Source organism: Pteropus medius, unplaced genomic scaffold (assembly GCF_902729225.1).
Source record: "Pteropus medius unplaced genomic scaffold, Ma_sr-lr_union100, whole genome shotgun sequence".
NCBI classification, from domain to species: Eukaryota; Metazoa; Chordata; class Mammalia; order Chiroptera; family Pteropodidae; genus Pteropus; species Pteropus medius.
The window spans coordinates 3,317,567-3,342,578 of NW_024345600.1; the positions used below are offsets into that span (position 1 = coordinate 3,317,567).

At 44.8% G+C, this 25,012-nt stretch overlaps 1 protein-coding gene and 1 non-coding gene across 2 annotated transcripts in view; one reads left to right on the forward strand and one right to left on the reverse strand.

Annotated features, from left to right (window-relative positions):
• The window catches only part of ANO2 (anoctamin 2), a 299,806-nt gene that overhangs the window by 175,965 nt on the left and 98,829 nt on the right, over positions 1-25,012 (reverse strand). The window contains exons 8-10 of the mRNA XM_039874110.1: positions 16,137-16,192; positions 14,905-14,946; positions 8,028-8,092 (exon numbers count right to left, since the gene is read on the reverse strand). Coding sequence (XP_039730044.1) covers positions 8,028-8,092; positions 14,905-14,946; positions 16,137-16,192 — 163 coding nt within the window. The remainder of the gene's footprint in view (positions 1-8,027; positions 8,093-14,904; positions 14,947-16,136; positions 16,193-25,012) is intronic.
• Positions 16,504-16,622, forward strand: LOC120611787 (5S ribosomal RNA). The gene has a single exon (XR_005655294.1). It is a non-coding gene; the product is annotated as a 5S ribosomal RNA (ribosomal RNA).

Below are 25,012 nucleotides of genomic sequence, written 5' to 3' on the forward strand. Positions count from 1 at the left end.
TCCTTCTTTTAGCTTTGATACCATATCTAGGACAAAGCTCTTCATTCATTAGACCCCTGATGTAGGGACCGACTCTACGGTAACAGATTCTGCACTCCATTTAAAAAAAAAAAATCATTGAAAGTCTGGGTTTCTCATGAGCTCCCAGGACAAGCAAGGAGAACAAAATGCAGGCCTTCACAGCAAAGGCACCGGCTATAGCATACTCATTCTGATCTCGTCTCTGATGCCTCTTGAACGACATTTTACTCTCACTGGGAAACAAAAAGAAGACAGTTCCACAATAAAGGTGGACACACCACAAAACCGCACACCCAACGGGAGCCAGACTCCAGGACAGGCTGTGGAAGAGTCTTGGCTGGTGCACAATGCAAACCTGCTCGGGCATCTCATTGCTAAACCTGCAAGTGAGACAGAGCAGCAAACTGGAGTCAGGAAGGAAGCTGCTTACTCGGCAAAAGCAAAAAGTGACAGCTGACAACCTGACGGCATGGAACAAGTCAGAAAAATAAAAGACTATAAGAAAGAGAAATGAGAAATCAAAAATATGGTATTCTGGGGTCACTTGACAGAGGCACAAACAACTCTATCCAGCTCAACAGGTACTGAGAATGATACATTACTCCTGCTAAACACAGAGGACTATCTAAAGTGATGACCTGTCGGTGAGACAGGGGATGACCATGGTCAGCCAGCTCCGCTTACCAGCAGACCAGTTTCCCCTCAGAGACGGCTAATTGAAGGAATCAACACCAGAGAGCTGGAAACCCAGCTCGCCTGACATCCAGCTGAATGCACTTCTGTGTTGCCTTCAGCCACACAGCACAAGGGAAAAAACATAGTTTCTAAAGTCAGACAGGCCTGGGTTTGAATCCCAGATGGCCTGGCTCTGTGGCTTTGGGAAGCACTTTATCTCACTGAGTTCAGTATCTCCATCTGTAAATGGAGCTAAGAATACCCAACTCTGCAGGGTCGCTGAGAGGTGCAGCACTCACACGTGCAAAGTGCGTTTGATTTACAATAAAAAACGGTCTTTTGATTATACAATATTTGTCAAAACTCTTGAGCTAAAGAACTATATAAAATTCTGCTAGTTTAGGGAATATTACCATTTTCCTCCAGGGAGCAGATAAATAATTACTTAACCAAACCTCTGTTCATCACCAGAGTATGCAATACCTTATCATAATCCTTGCAATAATACCGTGTGGCAGGTAGGACAGGGGTTATGACTCCGATTTCATAGCTGAGGAAACTGAGGCTCAAGAGAGAATGGATTGTCCAGACATTACATCAACTAGAAACAAAGCTGGAGCTAAAACTGAGTTCTTCTCATTCCTAACCTTCTGCTCCCTAGCCAACTGCCTCAAGATTTGCAAAACGCACACGTCCGCAGTCACTCTATTTATCTTTTAATTTAATAAATGGCAGCCTTATTTCTTCTCCATTTTCTTCCTGGAGTAGGGAGCTCTTATTTGTTCCAGTCTGTCTTCATATGGATGCCTCTCCAAATTTTTGATTGCCTACTTTTCCTTCCCTGAAATATTCCCTGCCTGGCTGAGTTTTCCTTTGGGCATGATGATCTGAGTTGGACACTCGAAGTGTTACCATGATTTGGTAAATCTCTAAGTGACACAATCCCAAAATGTTTCCTGAGAATGTCCAGGGTCTGTGGGTGCTACAACACATCACATGGATGTTTCTAGAAAGAGTTATAGTCACCCTCCAACAATCTTTGCCAAAGACATAGCTGATACTCCTGTGCCCATCATCACAGATGACTAACTTGGGGGTCAATTTCCCCCAAGATCTTTTCCATATGCTGTTTTCTATAGCCTCACAGAAACTTTTTGAAAAATTTCTCCATCAGTTTGTCCTTTCCTTTCCCAGAAAAGCCCAGAGGTCATCCACAAGCTTGGAGATGTGACTTTGAACATAAGCTCCTTGAGAAGTGGGTCATGCTTAATGCATCCACATTCCCCCAGCACCAGTGTCTGACATATGGTCAGTACAGGTCACCTGTGTGGAAGGACCCTGCTCTGAGTTTCCCAGGCCTGCGAGTCTCAAAGAAGACATTCATGATCATGAGGCTATTTGAAGAGCCCATGTTACATGAAGACCTGTGGACAGTTCCAGGAGTTTTGTGTGGAGGAAAACAAGCTAAGGTAAATGAGAACTGTTACAGACACAACAGCCATTTTCAAATAATAAATGGACTGACCTATACCATAAGATACTCTTATTTTGGGGAGCTCAAGGGAGCAGATCTGGAACAAAAGGAGGGATGTCAACAGAGTTCTTGGTCTGTTTCCACGACCATTTCTAGAAGTTAGAAAAGTCCAGCAGATAAATAAGCTGCCCTTGAGGCAAAGTTCTCCCCACTACAAAAATAAGTCCAACAGAGGCTGGGCATTTGCTAAATAAATATGATGTGAGAGGAACTCTTCATTGCTTCATTCCAGGGCCAGGCACTGAGGTGATGGACTGCTAAATTCGTTCCACCTTTGTAATGCTAAGGTTTGGTCCCAGGGGTCTGGATAACTGAGAAGTTATTGCACAAAAGGGCCAAGGGGGCGCAATATATAAGCTTGGCATGTATTTTCAGACTAGTAGCAGCTTCTGATCCTCTTTGGGAAATGGGACATGACATGAGGGAGTCAAGGAAGCAGTGAGCTGGTGAGCCAGACAGCTCTTTCCTTTCCTCTCCGCCCATGGAATTCTGGGAGGCCATGGAGAACACGTGCAGACCCTTGGTGTGTTGGGATCCACTGTCTGTACTGCATGGCTAATACTATAGGAGAAAAGGTTAAAAGTTTGATCTAAAACAGGAAGCACCATCGATGGAAGGCTGCTCTAAGGCTTGGAAGGCCACCCTAAGGAGGCCAAGATGGCCTTTGGGTATAGGTTTAGACTAGAGATGAGAGCACCATACTCTAATTCCTTGTCCACTGACCAGCCACAGGCCAACTGCTTTCCCTCCAGGAGAGGGCAAACTGTAAGAGTGTCACTTGGTTGGGGAAGCTGGGGAAAGAGTGTAAAATAGAGCCTTTTCACGGCTAGATTTAATAAGCAGCCTGACTTATTTCTTGATCTGTAAAATGGGCCAGAATATTACATCACAGAACATTATTTTCCTTGTTTCTGCCTTGCCTCAACCAGCTACTGCTTGCTTTTAGTTCTGTCTGCTCCACTTCCACACCCTCAAAGATCAAAAAAAAGTATTCTTCAGGGCCATGATGTAATATTTCTTTCCAGCCTAAAAATGCTTTCCTGCTAAATCCAATACTACATAACTGAGACCTGTGCAAATACCAAGGTCCTAGCCCCACACTTCACATCTCCTTAGCCGCCTCTCTTGGATCCAGCCTCACCTCCTTCCAACCCTGGGGTATCTGCTAACTTACAGGGCAGAGCAAGGGACATGGGCCAGCTTGGCACAGAATCAAGTCAAAGTTTTGATCCTGTCATTCCCAATCAACAGTCAGGAGGGATCAGGCTTTGGGTCAAAGTGATTTCTGGCCATCAATATCAGGCTAACCAATAAATCCATGTACAGGGCAGCCCAGGCTGGCAATGAAGACATATTCAAACCTTTAACCTCAGTCCTTCAGAAGGCAACATTTCTAATACAAGGGCCACCTCTTCTAGGAAGTCTTATCTTATTCCACTACTAGCAATTACTCTTAATCTGTTGTCCCATACTGTCATGTTTGTACTTACAGTCCTTAAGAAGCCCTTACCTCCTCCTGCCTTGCACATATCTGTCTCCCTACTTAACCGCTAGATCCTTAGGGCACAAACTTCACCTTATTCATTGCTGCACCACCCATGTTTCCAAGCACAGAGACTTGCTCACTGTATTTATTGCGCTGAGCTGAATGACCCTTATAAATCCCAGTGAAGGATAGAGGAGGTGGCAGCAGGGCTCAGGAAATAATTAATCACGAATTGATCAACATTTTTCCTCTCCATTCCCTGCTTTAAACCAGCTGTGGTTGGTCCTGCCCCAGCCTGGCCTGCCAGGAAGCCTCCTAAGAATGTGACTTCTTCTGTCTCCCTCCTGGAGAGACTGGATGGGTCATATTTCAGGAGAGTACAAGTGGAGCCCAGAGACCAACCGAGACGGATGGATCAAATCACACAGCCTCCTCTTGGCCATCCCGGAGAACTCAGGCAAGGACGAGGACATCTGCCTTGCAATAGGAGGAGGGAAAGCCAATTCCTGTAATGCCAGGCTTCTGGACGGGATCTCCACGGGAGAGGCTAGAGAAGGCTGAAAATCTAAGACAGTAGAGATGTGTGCCAAGGTGGGGGCACAGTGCCATGCTTGCTGTCCACAGATAATGCTCAAAGGCTCTTAAGAAGGTATGACCCTGTAGACATCACTCTCAGGTCATTTTGGAAGTGTTCATATCTCAAGGCTTCAAGACAGGACATTTCTAAGAGAACTCCAAAACTGACACATGGACTGGTTTCATGCCCAGAGCCTGAGCTTTAAGAGATGGGAATGACTGAGAGCCATTTACCCCTATCCATACTGTAATCCTGACTTGGTGTGGTGAATGCTGCCCATGCATGATCCCCTTGGTGAGCTCCTCAAGTCAACGGGCTGCAATCACCCTGAGCCTAGTAGACTTCTGGACCCTCATGCTGTCATAGGCAGGCAGTGGCAGATGCTTAAAAATAAACTTTTTGTATATCATCTTAGCAGAACACAGCTAGGAGCTAAATCAAACTCAGATGTTTAAAGCCTGCTTTGTCTCATTCATGTCAAAACCTCCAAGCTAAGAAAATCAGCCTATGAGCAAACATTAACTTTAGCAAAAAGGCAGGTCATGGTCCTAAGTAATACTAGATCACACCTGTATAAATCCAAAAGGCCCCAGGCCCCCAGATTCCCCAGAAAATAAAGGCTTTCTTCCCCTGGGATGCTGAGGTGTTAACCCAGAGCAGTGCAGGCAGAAATCTACTCCCCCGGCTGCAAGGACCCTCATATGATTCCCAAGGGACTTAGAAGAGCCATTTCCTGCCAGCTAAGACATCATGTCCCCCATTGTCTTAATCACATACCTCTTTTCTGCCAGGGCACAAGTGCTGCTGGCTGGAAGTTCCCAGAAGAATTTACTGTGAATGAGTCCCTGCTGGATACCTCCCTGTGGAACTTTCCAGGCAACTCTTACACACACACACATACACACACACACACACTCACACTAAGCTCGGGCCTGGAGGTTTCTAAAGCAAGTGTGCAGAGTCCTATTGGGCTGGAAGAGATGCATCAGCTGTCTCACAGTGCAGCCTACTGGGCATGCCTGAAGGTGCAGCAGAAGGCAAGGGCAAGGGGCGCAGAAAGGGGTGGCTTGCCTCCCCTCTGTCCACTTCCAGCACTTGGAAAGGAACCTCTAACCTCAAATCTCAAGTTCAGGCTTGAGGTCCTGCAGAAGGAGAAGGATAGCTAGTCCAGGGGCTTTCAAAATGCAAAAGGATCCCCCACACTGCTGAGCTCTCCGTGCTTTAGAATGTTCCAAAGGACCATTCACAGGGAGGAGCGCAGGGCTCCACGGGAGGAACGGAAACTCATTGCTAAAAATGAGGAGCCGAGTGCCCAAGGAAATAGGCGGGCAACATCTCTGTCGGGCCTTCGTGTGAATTATACTCAACTTGTATCAGACTCCCCATCTTTCAACACAGACCATATGGGTGCAATTTCTACATGAGACACAAAAAGGGTTCAATTTACATTAAGAAACAGTAACGAACAGCCCCGTGAAAGTGCAGAGCCAATGATGGCGTGGGGACGGCACTCGCGGGCAGCCCTAACCGGTGGTGGCGGGAAAGACTGAGAAGAAGAGGTATAAGAGAGACATGAAGAAGCACCCACTGGGCGTGGGGGTCAGACTGGGGAGTGGGAAGTGAGAGAGAGGGCAGGTGAGGAAGAGGAAGGAGGAGGTAACTTTGACAAAGCAAAACGAGCCATTCAGAAGGGAGTATGAAATGGGTTCAGGGTGGCACCTGCTGAGTGTGGGTGGCCACCGCCCCCCCCCACCCCGGTTTTCTCTTCACAAGCCCTCCAGCTGCCTTTTCTTGGCGTCCCTGTCTCTGCTTGCCCACCTATGCCCCCTAACACCCCTAGCCCTATACCACTGGGTAGACAACATCCCCTCACTCCCCACAGAGACTACCCAGTGTCTCCCTCCAGTCAATGTCTGAGAGATGCCTAAGGCCACAGCCTTCTCCCTTCCCAGCCAAGCCACTGGCCTAGCCCAGGGCCTGTGGGAGCTCTCCAGACATCTGATCTGTGAGGAGCAGTAGACAAGCTCCAGCTCCACAGCACACCGTGCCCCGTCTAGACAGATTTGAGCTCTCCATGCTCAGCAACTGCCAAACCCCCTGAGCAAAGCTCTGCTCCAAAGGCAATTCTTCCCCTGCAGGTGAGGCTGCTTTGGTGGCCAAAACTGAGTACATATTGGAGCCATTTCCCACTCAGCTGGCGGCCAGTCACCTGAAGTCTCTGGAGAAAAGATAAGGCTCTCTGGTAGGGAGAATTTTTAATTTTTTTAATCGTATTTTTTTAAAAAATGAATGAGCAGTTGGAGAAAACAGGCGACAGAGTGGGTGGCCACTTGAGATGCAGAGAGGAAGATCAAAGCCCACCAAGAATGGAGGAAGCAGCCTTGGTGTGGCCCAGAGAACAGTCTAGGTGGCCCATGCCTCATAAAAAGCAGCCGGAGACTGGGAGGTGCTGGGTGAGGGAGACTTGGTCACAGGCACCCAGTGGCCCTGTTCCCCGACCCAAGCCCTTTGGTTAACGGTCTTCAGCTGGAACAAACACCTGTTGTCAAGAGACGCCCAAGGGAGACGCCTGGAAGGGCCCTCCGTTCACTGTGTGGGAGGTGAACCTGCCCAGACTGTGGCCCCAAGGCTGACTTCTTCCAAGAAGGAGCTGGAATTCCTCCCTCTGGACTCAGTCCTTCTGGCTGCTGCCCCCTCACAGTCCCGGCCCAGGGCAATCAGCCAGGAACACTCTCTTGTGTTTGCCTGCTGATTAATTAGTTCATTAGAAGAGCCACAGGTGACTGTGTGGCAGTGAAACCATTATTTCATTCATGGGGCCGAACGTCCTCTTCGCTACCAAATTTCCTCACAGATCCCTCCAGTTGGCCTTCCAATTCAGGACAACTAGGATCTGGAAGACCAAAGGGGGACTGTGACTTGCCCAAAGAAACAATAGCCCCTAGTGACTGGGCCTGGACGAGCCTGGGCCCAGTCTCCAGACTCTCACCCAGTGCTTTCCCACTTCACAGTGCTGCCTCCCAACATCCCAGCTGGGAAAGAGGCTGGGTTCTAAGAGCTCATTGATTTTCTGGAGATTTCAACCCATTTTACACTAGTCAGACTTGCTGTCTTCTAGTAAGTTCTTTAAAAGAACTCTTCACCAATGTTCTGTAAGAGCTGGGTTAATTCTCAAGGCAACAGGACATCATTTTAGTGGCAGTGGTGGAGGAAGGGATTCCAGGACCCAGTCTCTCCTCCCTTCTAATTTGGAGAAGCCATAAAAGCCCACATTCACTCTCAAGCCAACTAGCTTATTCTTCATATGATTTGCAAGGTCTTCCTTTCCCTTGGTCAACACCATGGCTACTTGGGCATAATCTAAGGATCCGCTTCACCCAGATCCTTCTCTAGAACAAATCTGAAGGAAAAGAATAAGAGATAAAACTTGATTTATCTTGATTCCCCCCAACAAGAGAGCAGGCAGTGAAAGAGAGACCAAAGTGCTGAACACTCCAAGAGGGAAGTCATAGCATGTCAATCTACATCAGCTGCTGCCACACACAGCCTCCATTCTCCTCCCTGTCCCTGAGCTGTTTCCTCACCCATAAAAAACAGAACAGGGGAATAATACTACCTAGAAATGCATATCCCTCTGCTTGGCCAACCGTCTTCTAGGAGCCAAGAGGGTTGACAGATATCTTTTGTGATTTCCATCTCTGGAGTCCTCCCAATAGTCCCCACTCGTGACTCACCTGATGAGGTCGATGGGTTGAAACTTATAAAACACTCCGTAGCGTGCCCATTCTTGATACAGCAGCTAAACAAGAAAAATGGAAATAGATTAGAGCTCGGGGGTACGACTGTTTACCTATTTTGTTCACCCTAGCAGATCAAGATTTTATCTCGAACATCTTTTTAATGACTTCATTTGGATGACTAGCAAATCAAAATTGAATCCTAAAAAGTCCAGCTTCTAGGAAAATTCTCATGAGACATCCGCAAAAAAAAAGATGTCCAAAGGCTACAGAAGCTGACCTCTTCCCCAGATAATAAAGATGACCTTTATCACACTCTGGGGCAGTGTTACACCTAGCAAACACAACCCCTCCTTCTATATTGTCTTGTCTTGTTTAGTCCAGCGAAGCGAGACCTCACATTCATTTATTCACTCATTTGACGAGTATTTATTGAACATCTACTATGTGCCAGGCACTGTCCAGACTCTGGATACAGCAGTAAACCAAACAAAGTTGCTGCTGTCAAGGAGCTTACACCCTGGTATATGGAGATAAAGACAATATAAACACAAACATATAAGACTTAAAATGCCATGAAGAAAAATAAATCAAAATAAGGGAATAGAATATGAAGGAGGTGAGTAGGGTTGGGTGCTATTTTAGATAGAATAACAAGGGAAGGCCTCAGTGAAGAGGTGACATATGAGCTGAGACCTGAAGGAAACAGGGGCGTGTTCCAGGCAGAAGACCACCCTTCCTGTGCAAACACCCTGAAAGAAGTGTATGTGGTATGTCTTGGGAAGAACAGGGAAGTGTATGGCTGGGACAGAACACGGGGAGAATAATGGGAGATAATGTCAGAAGCTATTGTGGGGTGTCTATTCAGGGCCTGGTAGGTCATGCTAAAATCTTTGGACTTTTAAGAAAGCCATTAGGAGATTTGTAGCAGTGGGGGAGAAATGATTTAGATTGTAGATAGCTTACTCTGGCTGCTTACTCGGTCTGCCCACAGACTGAGAGTTGGCAGAAGAGGATTAGGCAGGCTATTGTAATGGTCCAGGGAAGACGTGATGGTGGCTTGAACCATGGAGGTAGTGGGAGAAGTAGTGAGAAGTTGATTCTGCTTATATTTTAAAGGTTGAGTCAATAAGACTTACTGTTGGATTATAGAGGGTAAAAGAAAAGGAGAACTTGGCCTGAGCAACTGAGTAAATGGTAATTGTATTTACTGAAATGGGGAAGATTGTGGGAAGAATGAGTTAGAAAGAATGGAACCAAGAGTTCAGTTTGGGATGTGCTCATTTCAGTGCCTTTTAGGCATCCATGTGAGACTACTGAGAAAGCAGCTGGATGTAAACGTCTGGAGTTTAAAGGAGAGTTCAGACTAGAGAGGCAAATTTGGAATTAACAGAGAAGAGATGATTTGTAAAGTCATTAAGCTATGGATGCAAGCTCCAAGGAAGGGAGAATAGGTAGAGGTCTGACATCTAGGCCCTGGGGGCTCCAATGTTTAGAGGTCAAGGGGACGATAAATAAAAGCAAAGACGGAAGGGCAGCAGGTGATGTGGAGGAGAACCAGAAATGTATGGTGTCCGGGAAGCCAAGAGATGTGGGTTTCAATGAAAAGAAAATAGCCAGCCGTGCCAAATGCTGCCGATGGGTCAAGGCAGATGAGAATGGAGAAGTGACCATTGTATTCAGTGACTTGAAGGCTACTGATGACCTCGACAAGAGCCGTTTCAGTGGCAGGATGGGGGCAAAATCTGATTGGAACATGTTCTAGAGCTTAAGGGAGGAAACGATGCACCAAACACATTAGGCCATGCAATCTTGTGATGGCAAGTTTAGCAGAACTGGAATGTGGACAAAACCTGTATATTGGTCCCAACGGCAAACCATGTTTTAGTTTCAAACACCTGGCCAGTGAGTTTCACAGATTATCTAGAAGGAAATGAAGTAATCTGGTAACGAACTGTCATTAGACATCATCTACGTGTCCATGTTGAATAGATATTAGTGCAGAATCAAATTATATATCTAGAATTGACAGACATAATACAGTTGCTACCTTGTTTTGTTCTTTATTCTCCTTATACATCACATCTCCTTACGTATCACACAGAATTCTCATGGAATTCATCAAGAAAAGCTACTCCCATCAGCCCTACAGGAAGCCATCCTTTCACTTAAGTATCTTTGAAGATACGATATGAAAACTGAAACAAAAATTAGTATTTCTACTTAATGGCTATAGACTTTTATTGTCATAATCTCTCCCAACAACCAAAAACTACACATATCCTAATATATTACACCCAGCGTTACCACCATTTGCAAAGTAGGAAACCCAGCCACAAAAAGGGATTACACAGTGTATGATGGGCAAAGGACGGTCTGAATTCATGAGCTTCGATGCTGCTCATTCTGGGCAGGTGGCTCCTACGAATTTTACTGTTATTATTACATCCCCCCGCCCCGCCCCCTGATCTTGAGTGTTTCTACTTCCTTGGGTTTTTATTCCCTCTCCCCAGTGCAAACCCTGGACTCACCAGCACCTGGTTGTCACAGTGACATCATTTGTGGCCCAAAGGGAGGCCTGCTTGCGTCAGGAGATACAGGCAAGGCCTCCCTTGAGGGCTGTGGCACGTCACAACCCACTTCACTGGCTCTTCTCTCTAGAGCAAATTTCTCTCCAAGTCATCCGTCCAACCAAAACCTGAGCCTGAGAACATCAACCTGCAACTGCCCAGGAAAAACTGAAAATGCTCCAAGAAGCCAATATGGCCCAGTTGGCCATATTGAGAACCAAGCTCGCAAGCCTTACCCCTGACTGGATCCTGGCCCTGCTATAAGAAACCTCCGGAAAGTCCCTTTCTCAGTGTGGTACCCTGTAAGCACAGAGCCGTATGCATAGTTTGTGGATATAGATGAGGATGAGTCAGGAGAGCTGTTTGAGCTTGACGCGGACAGGCTAGATGGACACAGAGGAGGACATCATTAGGCAGCCTCTGCGGGAGAGCTGGAGCTACAGAGCAGAAAAGCTGGGAAGTGACACAACAATTGTGCCTGGATGCCCATGTGGCTCTGCCCAGGCCAGCTCACACATCCTTGCAGGGGAGGCAGAGAGAAAGGTGGAGAGTGCTATAGACTTTCCCCTGTCTCTAAAAACGGTTAATCACACATAGTTAGAGACCAAGTGGATCATGCTAAACTCCAGGTCCAGGGTCCCAGACTCGCTGTCAGGGTGAAGGAAAGCATGCTCTAGAGTCTCTGTCCCATGGTGATTAGCGTGCTGTGAGTAAAATGCGGAAGGAAAACCACAGTAACTTCTAACAGTCCCTTTAAACTTGCACAGTCTAGAACCTTCTAATGAAGCTCTTAACAAATCCACTTTCTCCCTTAGAGCTACACCTCGTCCTCTACACCAGCTCGCCAAGACTGCAACTAGGGCAGGGAGGGTCTGCAGCTCCTTCTCAGTGGACAGTACCTTACTTCAGGGGCCCCGGATGTAACTCCAGGTATGTCCGTCTGACCCCAAACCTTTATAGCAGAAAGCAACGACTCACAGGGACAATCCCACCTGATAGATCACAGCACACAAGTGGCCAGTTCGGCTCCCTAGAGATCACATTTGACAGTGGGTCAGTTAGTTTAAGTATTTCACTAGACTATAAAGGAACCCATCTATGAAAACCATTTGCAATGCCAGAGCATGGCAAGATGTTTGAGACTCGTGGCTCTCTCTGAGATCACAGCTCCTCAGAAAGCAGCTGGACCTGTGACAGGCAAAAAGATGGCAGCCGTAGCCAACTTAGAGGCATTGACGGTACAGGGTGGACCCGAGTGGGAGAGAATGGAATTCTACCATGACCTGTTTGAATTTCTGGCAAGTCATTTCAACTACCCAGGTCTTCCATTAGTGCGATGGGAGCCGTGAGGGATGGAAAAAGTAATCCTCAGGTGAAACAAAGAAAAGTACTTTTTTTGTCGGAAAGACATGATTGAGTTCCTTTGCACACCTTGTATTGGGTCATTTTATAACTGTCCACAGAGAAAACAATCATTTGCAAAGGCTGGAAAATCCAGGACCAAGGGTTTAAAAACATTCCAGTATTGTGCCTTGGGCTCCCCCTGTGAGTAGGGAAACTGCAAGGAGCCAGCGGGGGTAAGGCAGCCCTCAGAAGACAGTAACAGTCCCTTCCCTGGATGTGTGAGAAAACCAGGCAGGTCTGGCTGCTGGCAGCCAGGAGGGACTCATGCATACCCACACTGTTCCTGCTTCCCTGCTTTCTAGAAAGGTGGGAAACCCCTGTTCTCCAGAAGGAGGAAGCCTCTTTTTAATTACCCTCCAGGAGCGGGGAGAGAAATCTCCAGCTGCTAGCTGGGGCTGAGTCCATCGAGACTGCACAACTGCATGAGGCAAGCTGGAGGGGAAGGAGCCTGGGATCTGCCTATGAGGAGCCTGGGCCTCACGGAGATCATGGGAATAGCTACACACTGCAGGGAAGAGTGAAGGTGAACATACAGGTACTGACAGAATCGGCCGCTTGAGATGCCCTTGCAAATCATCGCTAAAGGCTCCCAGAGAAGCAATCCCACACTGCAGCTCTCAACCCTTCTCCATGTCCTCCAGCAGCAAATTCAAGGGTTCTCCCTTGCACCCAAGCAAAATCCTACATCCCTCTCAAAGAACAATACAGTATTATGATGTAATAAAAACAAATATGTTGCACATATTCAGAGGTTTGGGCTCTTTCCTCCTTAGGATACCTTTTCGGCCCCACCCATATACCACTGAAACTGGGGGGAACGCAGCACTGTAGTGAGAATTCCTCTCGCCATACACAAGAAGCTGTGTCAACCCAGCTGAAGAGAGTTGACCGAGTTTTAGTCCTTTGACAAACATTTATGGACATTGGAACCAGTCTCCTCACCTTGCTGGGTATCAGTTTCACAAGCCACACGAATGGAAAAAAGCTTGGTCTCTCACTCATGGCTTCCCTTATCCCCCATTACTGCATAGTAAATTTCCCTAACCATGACCTTGGCAGAGGAAAACAAGGACACCAGGAAACCCAAGGAAAAGCCACAAGAAAGGGGCCTCTCGTTTTTCATAGACATTCATCCACCTTTGCTGAGGAGCATCCTTGTGACACCAACTTCGGGAATTATACACCAAGATGCATCTCCATCCTGGTGGGTCTCTCCCTGCCTCCCAGATTCTACCCAGTTATGGTATGTATTGGGAATAATTCTATTGGCGCAAGCAAAACATGTCCTGAGAGGAAAATCTTTTGTTAAAAGGTTTTGTTGTTAATAATAATATAATATCATTGCAAAGACAAATACACAAATATTTTGGATAATCTACAATTTGTTTCTCTCTGCCTCTGTGCAGATAACTAACAGAGGGCTGGCTGATTTCTCCCATGAGTTGCTATGTGTTCCTGGTCTCTGGAATGTTCCTGTAAAGTGCTCTACCTTGACAGGCTGGGTCACCGCCCACCCAGCAGGAAGTTTCTTAGGTGGGCAGTGGTGGTGATCACTCTTTAAAGGGGAGGAATGTGAAATTAGAGAGTAGGAGGACAGAAAATGATTGGGGTGAGCAAGGTGAGATGTGGGGAGAAACGCTTCCTTCTTTTCCTTTAAATCTGATCCGGGACTTTTCAGGAAATTAAACACCGAGACTATTAGTATCAGATAGAAAACAGATGAGGTTAAGACATCGCAATACTACAGCAGATTCCCTGGGCAGGCAGAGAGCGGACATGTGCAAGCAATCACAGCAGTATTTCTGGAAAAGACCTTTTATGTTTTTAATACTTAACACTTCATAACAGGGACTAATAGGCAGGATAAAAAGAAGGCTGCTCAAAAGGCAACTTGGGGGATGAATGATTTTCCAGACAACAGAGTTGGGGGGAGGGGAATTTCTGGGGCTTCAATTCCTCACCCCTCCTGCCCTTGCTCACCCTCCTCGGCTTGCCAGAGTTGCTGAAAGCTGGGAGAAGCTGGGCGAGAGGATGGCATGAGGGGCTTGACAACCAGATGGGGCAGTCGCCTCTAAGGAAGCTGGGTGATCCTTAGAGCGCCATGCTGCGACTGAGAAGGGCAACACACCCACATTCCCAGAGTATCCCCAAACAGGAGAAATGGGATCCAGGTGGAGGGCTAGGGGAGAGCTGTCCAATTAGGAGCTATGACTGGCATAGAAAAGATCCTTCCAAAGGGATTCCTTTCCCTCCCCCTATGATAACTTCTAATTCTAGCTGCCTGAATATTCAGCATGAACAAGCCTTCTCCTATAGATTTCTCTCCTGTAATGTGGGAATGACTATATCCCAAATGACTTGTCTGCCTAGAGGATAATAACTTAAAGATGATTCCTCCCCCCTCCCCACCCAAAGATAACAGCATGGATAATTACACATTTTTAGCTGAGACGCTGGATTCAAGAGTCCGAGTGGTTCCAAGCCCCATCTCTGTGTATTGTGGCAGCATTATTGACAAGGTGCTCGATCTTCCTTGTCTCAGTTTTCGCATATATAAATTAAGGAATCTGGACTTTCAGTGTTTCTCAAGTTAGGCGGTCTTGTCATCAGGGGGTGGGATAATACTTTTGTGTGGGACTGCTGGGTATAGTTCAGGAATGGTTAGCATTGCCGGTCCACCAGGCAATAAATACCATCATCACCACCCATATACACGGTCATGCCGATGACCGAAAATGGCCCTCCCATTTTCAAGTGCCTGGAGGGTAGGGAACTGTGGAAGAACTGCTGAAAAACTTATAAGCAGGTAAACTGAACATTTAGGGCACTTCTACCTCGTTCCACACCCATCCATGGCGTTCTTCACTCAAAGCACTCAGTGCAGCACAAGGTTGACTTACCTTTCTGTCATTCATATCATCCCCTGGACTATCATATTCACCCTGTAGGAGAGAAAGGGATGCTGGGTAAAGCCAATGGAATTATCAAAAACAGAGAAAAGATTTTCTTTTTTATTTTCTAACGTCATCCCTCTCCTTCATTCTCATTTGAGGAAGGTCAAACACATGACATGGTGAGGAGCCAATGTTCCACTTCCTTAGTCATCAACACGTGCAGTGTTTCCTGTGGACGGTTTCTCACACAAAGACACTCCCCTCAGATGCTCCAGAGATCGGCGTCTGCTTCCTTGTAGCAGACACGACAGCAGAGCCCGTGTCCGTAAATGAGCTGGCATATCACATGAAATCCCCCTACGTCATGTCTTGCTTACCCCTGTCCATAACTGGCAGAATCTAACCTCATATATGACCACAGCAAAGATGTCAGTGAGGAAAGAACTGTCATCTGGAAGATTCCTTTGGGCACTCAGGGATCCCCGCCTCAGTAGCCTCATTTGGCACGATTCTGTGATAAATGCTAAAGGAGTGACCAATCAAACAGGCAGTGCAGCGTGGGGGCACTTAGTTCATGGGCCAATTAAGTCCTTCATGAATCGTCCTGAAGAATGTCACTGAGTTGTATTATAAGATGTTTATAACATTACTCTCAGTCAAGGAAAACTTTAATTATCATTTTCTTTGCTTAACCAAACAATAGTATAAGGAATTCTGAGTGATTTCCTTCAAAAACGTTTAAATTTAAAAAATAATCTGACTATATATATATATATATATTAAAAATGAGGAATTTCACATCCACACAGAACCATCCCATACGAAACATCACTTTCAATCATTTTAGGGTCTGACAGTCCAGGCTGCATATTATCCAAGCCACAGACCTTCCTTCCACCGCCATCTACCCACCTTCACCCACATGTCCTCCCCTTAACCTCTGCAGGACATATCTGTCTTCTAACACGTTCCCCCCAAACAAAGACATGGAGTGAAGGGAAAGCTCAAACAAAGCCAGTGCATTTAGCCACTGGAGAAATAACCGGAGAGACAGCGTGAAACAACTGACAAAAATCAAACCGGGCCTACTGTCAGTCATGAGTGGTTTAGAACCAGCCAAGGTTTTTAACGGCAGGATTCACTCCGGCCTTGCCTCACACCTATCCACCCATTGCGTTGCCTGTGGTTTTCATCTTTTTGAAGACTACATGGAACATGCTGACAAGAATAGTACTTACATCATGAAGAGGGTAGGCAGCCTCATAGATATTGTTTGCTATCAGAGAGTTAATACCTATGGAAACAAGAAAGAAGAAAATAATAACTCTAGGGCAGAGATTTCTTGACTTAAACTTCATCTTTTGATACATGTTATCAAACACGTTTTTGTTGAGCTTTAGTTCTTGGTATAAGAGCACTACTTTTTCATTTCCCAAATACAAAGTTATGTTTTACTATCAGATATGCTCAAACTTCATATTCCTCTAGTCCTCATATAACCAGACCCCTTCGGTCCAATAACACTCCTCCACCACCACCATCTCCATGGCCACCACTGTAAGCTGAGAAGAACTGTGTTTAGTGACAGCATAAGAATGGCTAGTGGTCTACAGCCGTGCCACCCTGAACAAGCCCGATCCCGTCTGATCTCGGAAGCTAAGCAAGGTTGGGCCTGGTTAGTACTTGGATGGGAGACCACCTAGGAAGACCAGGTGCTGTAGGTGTAAAAAATAAAAAAATAAGGGATTATAAGCTGACAAGGTCCTTGCAATCTGTGAGGTCAACCAAGGAGTGCCTGGCCTAAAAAAAATAAAATAAAAATGGCTACTGGATTACTGTCATTATGACCAATAAAAGTATACATCAGAATATCCCACAGCACTTTATCTGAACTCATTTCTGGCACCTTCTTGTTCCTGCACAAAGTCGTGCCTATTGCTGCCCATGACTGATCTGTGGACCATGAGCTCCCTGAGGGAGGGGGCAGTAGGGCGGCCATTCTCAAACTGTGTTCTGGGGAACCCTGGGAGTGTCCATGACCCTTTCAGGGGGGTTCATGAGGTCAAAACTATTTTTATAATAGTGATAAGATATTATTTGCTTTTTCACTCCTTTCTCTCACAAGTATACAGTGCAGTTTTGTGACATGGGATGACATCATCCCCTGACAGCACAATGGAATGTGTACATGTATATTCTTGTGCTTTAAGAGTTTCTCAGTCTTACCTTCTAATACAATAAATATTGATCTATATTACCCACCTAAACAAAAGCTCTCTGGGGGCTCTCGATAACTGTTAAAAGTATAAAGTAGTCCTGAGATCACAGAGTTTGAAAACCATACAACAAGGGATTCATATTTTAATGCCAGCAGTATTTCACACCACTTGCACACAGAGACCCTATTAAATATATGTTAAATGAATGAATGACTCTGTCCCTACAACTCCAATTTACTCACAACAGAGAACCTTCTGCTCAGCATGGAGGCACTGTTCTTTACTTGTTTCATTCATAGTTTTATTCAGAGACTATAAAGTGGTCTGTATGTTCTGTCTGACTCAGGACAGTCTGTCCTCGGTCTCTGGATCCCAGATGGAATGGATTATTTCTCACCAACAGGCAGTGCTAAGGATTCTGCCATGACAGGAGGCACATTTAATCATGGATGTGGGGAGGAGGGTCAGGTCTCCAGTTCTCAGTGATTTCCCTTGTCTCAAACACACTTTCTGCCCTGAACCGTTCTTTCCAGAGAGACCACAGACAGTGGAGAGATGCGGAGAAAATAGGTTTTGAAGGGAAACACAGAAGTTGTCCAAACTCTAAGTAACTGCATTTTCGGGGCTCAGGATAAATTATAAGTTTGGATAACAAATCTAGACAAGAGTGACTCATTAAAATTCATGGTTTTCCACCTCCCCTTCCTACCCAATGCCCCACCCACATGCTCAGAGACCGCAGGAGATCTCAAACAATCCTCTCTCCTCTGTCAACCTCCTCTTCCTCAAACCTCGCCCCTATTTGCCGCAGTTCTAGGACACTGAATACCAGAAAGACATGCCACAGGCCCACGTGGGAGCAGAAGCCATTGGGAGGCCGCAGGAGGCCTCAGCAGAAGTGGCCATCTTCCAATGAGTTGAGAGCTGCGCCGTCACCAAAGGGCCAGTCCTTTCCTGATTTTAAGCTTCCTCTTTGGCATGAACTTAAAACATCAGAAATAACTCTGGGGAGTGGGGAGGACCAGAAGGTGCATAAAGGGAGAGCGGGTGGGGGGAGGGAATGCCCCAAGGCTCAATGAGCTGCAGATTTGTCCCACTCACAAGACTATAATTTCACTCTGAGCATCATTAATCAGTTCAAGAGCCATAACCACAGCAATGTGAAGCCTTTCTACAATAATTAAGGGGAGGAGTCCCACGTCTGAACGGGGTTGGGGTCGTTCAGAGCCACACAAAGGCTGTCGACTTAGATACAGGCTGAAGCATCACAGGCCTGTAGGGCTCCCACTAGACTGCACTCCAGGTACTACCCCACCCAGTACCCTACACTTACGTCCCATGGTTGTCATGGCAGTAGTATACACCCTGAAGAGTCCCAAAACTGCATGGAAAAAATTAACAGGTGTTGAACTCTGCTGCTAATTCTCAGCTTTGCTCAGCACAAGTAGCCCAGTGTCTGCAAGCATTAGGCTGACAATCTGAACTCCTGGGCCCTACTGCCAGATTCTCAAAAAGATTTCGAATCATCGGAGGCCTAAAGTTGTACACTCCACCTGTCATCTCAAATAAAGCTTCCTTTATGCCACATGCCTGAAGCTGGTAGCTGACTTCACTTCTAAGACTTTGCTCATTGTTGTGTTTCCCCTGAAAGTCTAAAAGGCCGCTGAGGTCAGACAGCACTCCCCTCTCACCGGGTTCTTATGGCACCTAGGTCACTGCTGGGAACACAGAGGGTAATGGTTGGTAAGAGTAACCACTCTTGCTAAACTTATCTCAGCGTCTCTTCCCATTTATCACAGGCACCCACTTTCCTCATTAATTCAATTTTCTTTGGCAACCTATGCTGATGAAGAGACTTTAAACTCCAGTTCATTAGTCTACTTCCTAAGAAAGGAAGCTCAACAAATGGTTCTTTGCCTTGGAGCCAACACGATTCATGTCATCCTAACCCAGATAACCAGAGCCCCCACATACTGTCATGGAATGTGTCTCTCCCCCACGGCTGTGGAACTCCTGTTTTTCAGATGGTGTCGTATGGGAGATCCCAATCAGTGGCTGTTGGGCAGAGGGAGGGAATAGGACATAAAAGGAGAAGGAATGGGGACAGGGAGGCAAGTTGAAAAGTAACTATGCATCCACAACTTCACTCAATTGTTTTGGCCTCTCCAGTCACTCACAGACTTCAGAAACCAAGATTCTACCCCCAAACAAGCATGGAAATCAGTTTGAAAGAAGAAGAAAATAATCAAATGTTTTTTAAAAAGAGTCTCTGCTTTGAAAACTGAAATTCTGAGTTTTTTTCCTTTCTTTTCAGCAAAAAATGGGCTAATTGGTTCCATCACGCATCATCCATCTGGCTATAATGGCAAAGCTTTCTTCTTCAGGATCACATCTATATATTCCTTCCTCTCTGCTCTAGACCCAGGGAGACAGAGCCCAACATCTCGTCCTATTAATCCCGGAAGGGGGACCAGGAAAAAGGAGAAAGCACAGAGGACATTTTTCTTGCCCTAGGCCTACAGAGAGAAGTAGTGTCTTGTCTCAAACAAAGCATAGGTCACTGAGGGCCACCTCACTGAGCACTAAGTCCCATCAAATCACCAGGTATTTCGTACCTATTCCTGTTAGAACTATAATCCCCTAAGGAAAACACTTGTGCTTCCTCTCTGCCCAGCACTGACCACAGCTCTGCACAGCCTGATCCAGCCAGATATAGCAACACCAATTCTCTACAGCCGTAGGGTCAGGGCCAAGGGATAAAGCAGGGTGGGCTCAAGACCAGGACTGGTACCTGAAAACACACATTCATAATACAAACCTGAGGCCTAGCATTTAGCTTCCGAGACTCTGGTTTCCCGGACACAAGGGATCAATCAAATCGCAGTTTATAGTCTGCCTCCCTAAGAGAGTCTCATTAAATCTGCAAGTGGCCCTGGGTGACAGGGACTCTGTTCCCTGCAGGCCAAACTCAAAGGAAACTTTGCTCCATGGGGACAGGTACTTAGAGGAATGGTGCTGAACTCCTGAAAACCCATTTGGTTTTGATCCTCCCAGAACAGGGCCCCATCCACCCAATGTTCCGCTTTCATCCCTGTACCCCAGCCGGACGTAAATCTAAACCAGAGACCCCAGACGGTGCATTTAACAGAGACTATATTTACCCATCACCAAATTGTCTTGACATGTGCTTAATTACTTAAATGCCTTTAATCCCAAGCCTTTTCTTCTAACAAAATATAAACCAGTTCAGCTGGATGAATGATAAACCAGATGTTTACAACACACAACATGGTCTGGCTTCGGTCAAAATAATTAAGACATCGTCTCCTGAGTGGGGAGGGGAGATGCCCAGAGCATACATTTGTGTAAATGCTCTGACACCAAAATGTCTATGAAAATGTAGCTCCATCAATCTGTATTTTTCTGTCCATGAAAAGGCAACAACAACTTCCATATGAAGGAGCAGGAAAGGTGTCTGGCCTCCTCTGATGCGATCAAGGAAGCTTGGGTTTCTCTCCATGGTAAAGTGCACTTTAAAGGCATTCCATGATGGGGTAAACTCCCAGGGCCCTGACAGCTGACCTTATGCTATGATTAAGGAGGCCTCATGGGGCTGGGCCAAGTTTGTGATCGCTCACATGCTACCACCACCATGTAGAACCCAAACTCACAAATATATTTAGACTGTGAACATCATGTGTGCATTAGTCCATAACCCCTAGCTTCCAGGGGTAAATAAGAGAGAAATTCCCTGTCCACATCTTTGTAAACGGTCTCTATTGATATCCCCACCCTGAATTTTCCTACTGTGAGTGTGTCATTTGTTCCTGTTGGAACCCTGATTCTCTGGAGTGGCCCCCATCATGTCTTTTGTATTATTTGCTTTCTTTGCATGTATCTCATGTGCCAGACAGCCATGGGGCTTATGTTCTCTTCTGATATATTACCTCAAAAGTAAGCCTAATAAAGGCAAGGATTGGTATCTGATGTGTCTATTTGATTCACTACTCTATTCTCTAGTTCTAGAATATGAGTGACACATAGTAGGTGCTCAATAAATATTTGTTGAATGAATGAATGAATGAATGAATGAATGTAATATTGGGAAGGCTTCAGCTTCCACCTCTCTGGGAAACCTCTTCCAGTAACTTCATCTATTTATTAACTGATTAAAGAACAACGAAGAAAAGCCAAGAAAACCAAGTTCTAAATCTGGCTCTGAATCTCTAACCTTGGGCACCCAGTTAATCTCTCTGCTGTGAAATTAGTTAACATCTGTTGAACCTCCTTTGTGTGGTAGTTTAAAGGATTAAATGAGATAATGAGTATGAAAGTGCTGTGAAAAGCACATCACTGCACACAGGCAAGAGGTCCTTATTATTTTGTTCACAGCAATACCTCATTTATACAGAGATCTCTTATCTGGTTATCTCAGGCCTCACAACACAGAACTCAAAAGAAAAGGTACCTAGATCTCACAAAACCCATTCTCTAATGTTATAAACCTTAACCACAGCAGAATCCTTCAGACCCTCCTTCAATGCAATTTCCCTCTTTTTACCCAAAATTCTAGCAAGCTTGTTTTTCTGTCTCTCAAACGGCAAAGGAAAACTGGAATAGCAAAACTCAGGGAGGCAGGTTACCAGAGTCAAAACTTCAAGAAGTCAGAGTGTAGAGCAACTCTAGTCAAACTTTGATAATCTTTGAGAAAATATTAAAAAACAAAAACAAAACAAAACAAAACTTATGTTCTTAGTGATGATCCTGCATCATCCAGAAAAGGTTACGTAGAGAATATATGTTGATCTATTCTACATAAGAAAGCAGAGAATAGCATGAGAGATTTTAGAACAATTTATATACAAAAAGATGTTGCTTAGGACATCAAGAGCTAACCACTAACAATATTTCCCTTTCACTTTGGCTCAAGGTCAAATTTGCAGCCCAACTGCGGTAACTAGAGAGCCTTATGGTTTGCATATTTGTATTCTATTTTTTTCTCCTAGTTCTGACATTCTATTTTAATTTGTGCTTTTCCTGGTTCTTATTTTTTAACTTATTATTTATATTATACTGTTTTATTGTTTTTCTTGTAAGCCACCTCAGAAATTTTATGGAACAAGACAGGAATAAAAATAATTCAACACACACAATTTGTATGCAGTTCAATGCTTTGCAAAAGTAGGCATTCAAAACAATGTATTTTCCACAAAGAATAAAACGATAATATTAAATAAATGGGAGTATTTCTGAATTATTATCTTTAGTATATTTTCTATCTTCTAATTCTAATCTTTATTATCTTCCTAGTCTTTTAAATTTCCATTGTAATTGCATACAATGGGGAAAGGAATAAAGCTTTGTAAGTTAGTCACAAACATAATGGCCATGTAAAAGTTAATTCCAAGGGTGAAGGATCAATAAAAATGCCTTGGAAAATAATTTCAAGCATTGTCCTGTTCTCCATTTTTTCTCCTTTCTATGAAGCAACAATCCTGTGGGGCAATCTAAGTCAATTCTATGCCATTTGTGCTTCTCTAGACAAGAAGTAAGGGCGACAAAATCAAAATTACTCTATGCCTCAAAGGTCCACGTTATCTTGAGGACTCCCAGTGTTATCATATTTTTCATTCCTCCTGATCTTCTAAGCCAGTTGGTTTAGGCTGGCCACAGAAAGGACTTAGAAAGGACTCGATTTTCCTAGGCAGAAATCAAAGAACTTGAAAACTGGCCTTCACGGTTCTCCTCTGCTGGGAAGCAGAGAAGTTTGGTTACATGTCCCTTGTTACGAAGCTAGTAAATCATCAGCAGCTATTGTGGAACAGCCAAACTTCACTTTTTGTGGGGCGTAGGGAGGGAGTTACGGCTTCAGTGTATGAATTTTGAGGGGAAACAAACATCAAGCCCATAACAATATGTAACTGCTAAGGCTTTGCATTTTACCTAAGGGAAATGTAAATCTATCTTACCATTCCAAGCAGGCCTTTGAAATGATCAGATTTGCATTTTTGAAAGCTCACACGGACTACATTTTATAGAATGGGTTAAAGATGGGCAAAACTGGAGATAGGAAGATGGCTTAGTGGTTGGGATAGTGACTCAGGTAAATAAAGTAGTTGATGTAGACTAGGACAGTGGCGTGAAGAGAAAAATTGTACCAATTTAAGAGATGTTTGAGAGGTCAACCCAACAGCACTTTGTTATAATTTCTCGCTTGAAAAGTTGAGAGCTAGAGTTTATTGAAATTTGGGTCACATGGATGAGAGCCATGTTGTCTCCCCAAAGGGAAATCTTTATGTTCTTCTTGGTTCATCTTGTGTGGGGGGTTCTTTCAGGGTATCTGCATGTAGAGGTTGAGTATGCCGTTGAATATTTAGTGCTGAGAATTTAGACAGGAAATAATTCACATTTAATTTTCATAACATTCATGCCTGTAATACAGGAATCAACAATAAGGCTTTTAAATGTATTGTATAGCGAGTTGCTTATTTAAGGCTTAAATTATATTAAAATGTCACTAAGGAAAAGACATTATAATATCCGTTAGCCTCGGTTTTCTTTCATGTTTCATCACTTTATAAGTGAAGGGAAACTGAGGCTAGTGGCCACAATACAGCCTACCACAATCTAACAGAATTGAATGGAGACAGAACTTAACCTCACTTCTCCATGTTTCTCTGCCAAGGTCCTAGCAGAAGTACTTTGGTGTCTTGGGACCTCAGGTTCATCATATGTCAATTCAAGAGTCCATAAACTGGCAGACAGATAATTATTGTGTCTATAGTAACAAACTGTAAAGACTCAACCTAACTCCACTCCTAGTTCATAGCATCCCAAAGGCAGTGGAAATAGGACCTGAGCAAAGAAATCCAAGTTCTAGACCCAGTTCTGACAGTGACTCAGTATGTGACCTTGGACAAGTCACTTATCTTTTTAGGACTCATTTGTAATTGGATATGAGAATTACTGACATGCCTACTTTCTCTCGGGCTATGAAACTAATACTAGGTAATTTACTTTGATACTTAGACACGTACATAGAAGTTAATTGCTTATCTTCTGTGTTCCCTTTGCACTTTGCACGTGTCTCTGTTATTGTACCTATCAGATTATCTCGTAATCATCAGTTTGCATGTCTATCAGCCGGGCTAAACTAACAGCCCCTCAAGGATAGAAACTAGGTCAAATTTATGTTGGCGTCTCTCAGTTTCTATAACATCATCTGACACATAGCAGGTGCTCAATAAATGTTTTCTGAATGTCAGAAAAGAAATTTTTGAAAACTACTCAACAACAACAAAATCCTTAAGATATTTGACTCTGAGATGTCACCAAAAAAACCCTTCAGATCCTCAAAGGAAAAAAAATTCAGTGTTAAAGCAGAGGGTCTCTACTGATCTTTCAACACTCTGGAGATTGTCTCTCGAAATAAACTTTAGTTTTTAAGGACTTTCCAGCAAACAAACTAACAGCTTCCTATTTAATCTTAATAAAAACTCTTCAAAATATATATTATCTCTACTTTCTGTAAAAGAAAACTAAGTTGCAGAGAAGTTAAGTCATTTGTCTGTGGACACACGAAGTCAGGAACTGAGACTAGCAGGGCAGGCACGTTTAATTAATTCACTAAACCAAACGACTGAGCAGAATGTGCAAGGCAGACGGCTAGGTTCATTAAGGCATAAAAGATGATTTAGACGCATCTCAAGGACTGTCTTGGGAGTCTAAACCATGGATATACATGATTAGCAAGAAAGAGATCGAGTTTGACCAGAGTTCCGAGGAGAGGGCATTCAAAGAGAACCTGAGAGATGGTGATGTTTGGTCTGGGGATGGACAAGGGTGAGACTGGAGAAGGACAGTCAGGCAAAGGGGATAACATGAGCAAAATAGAG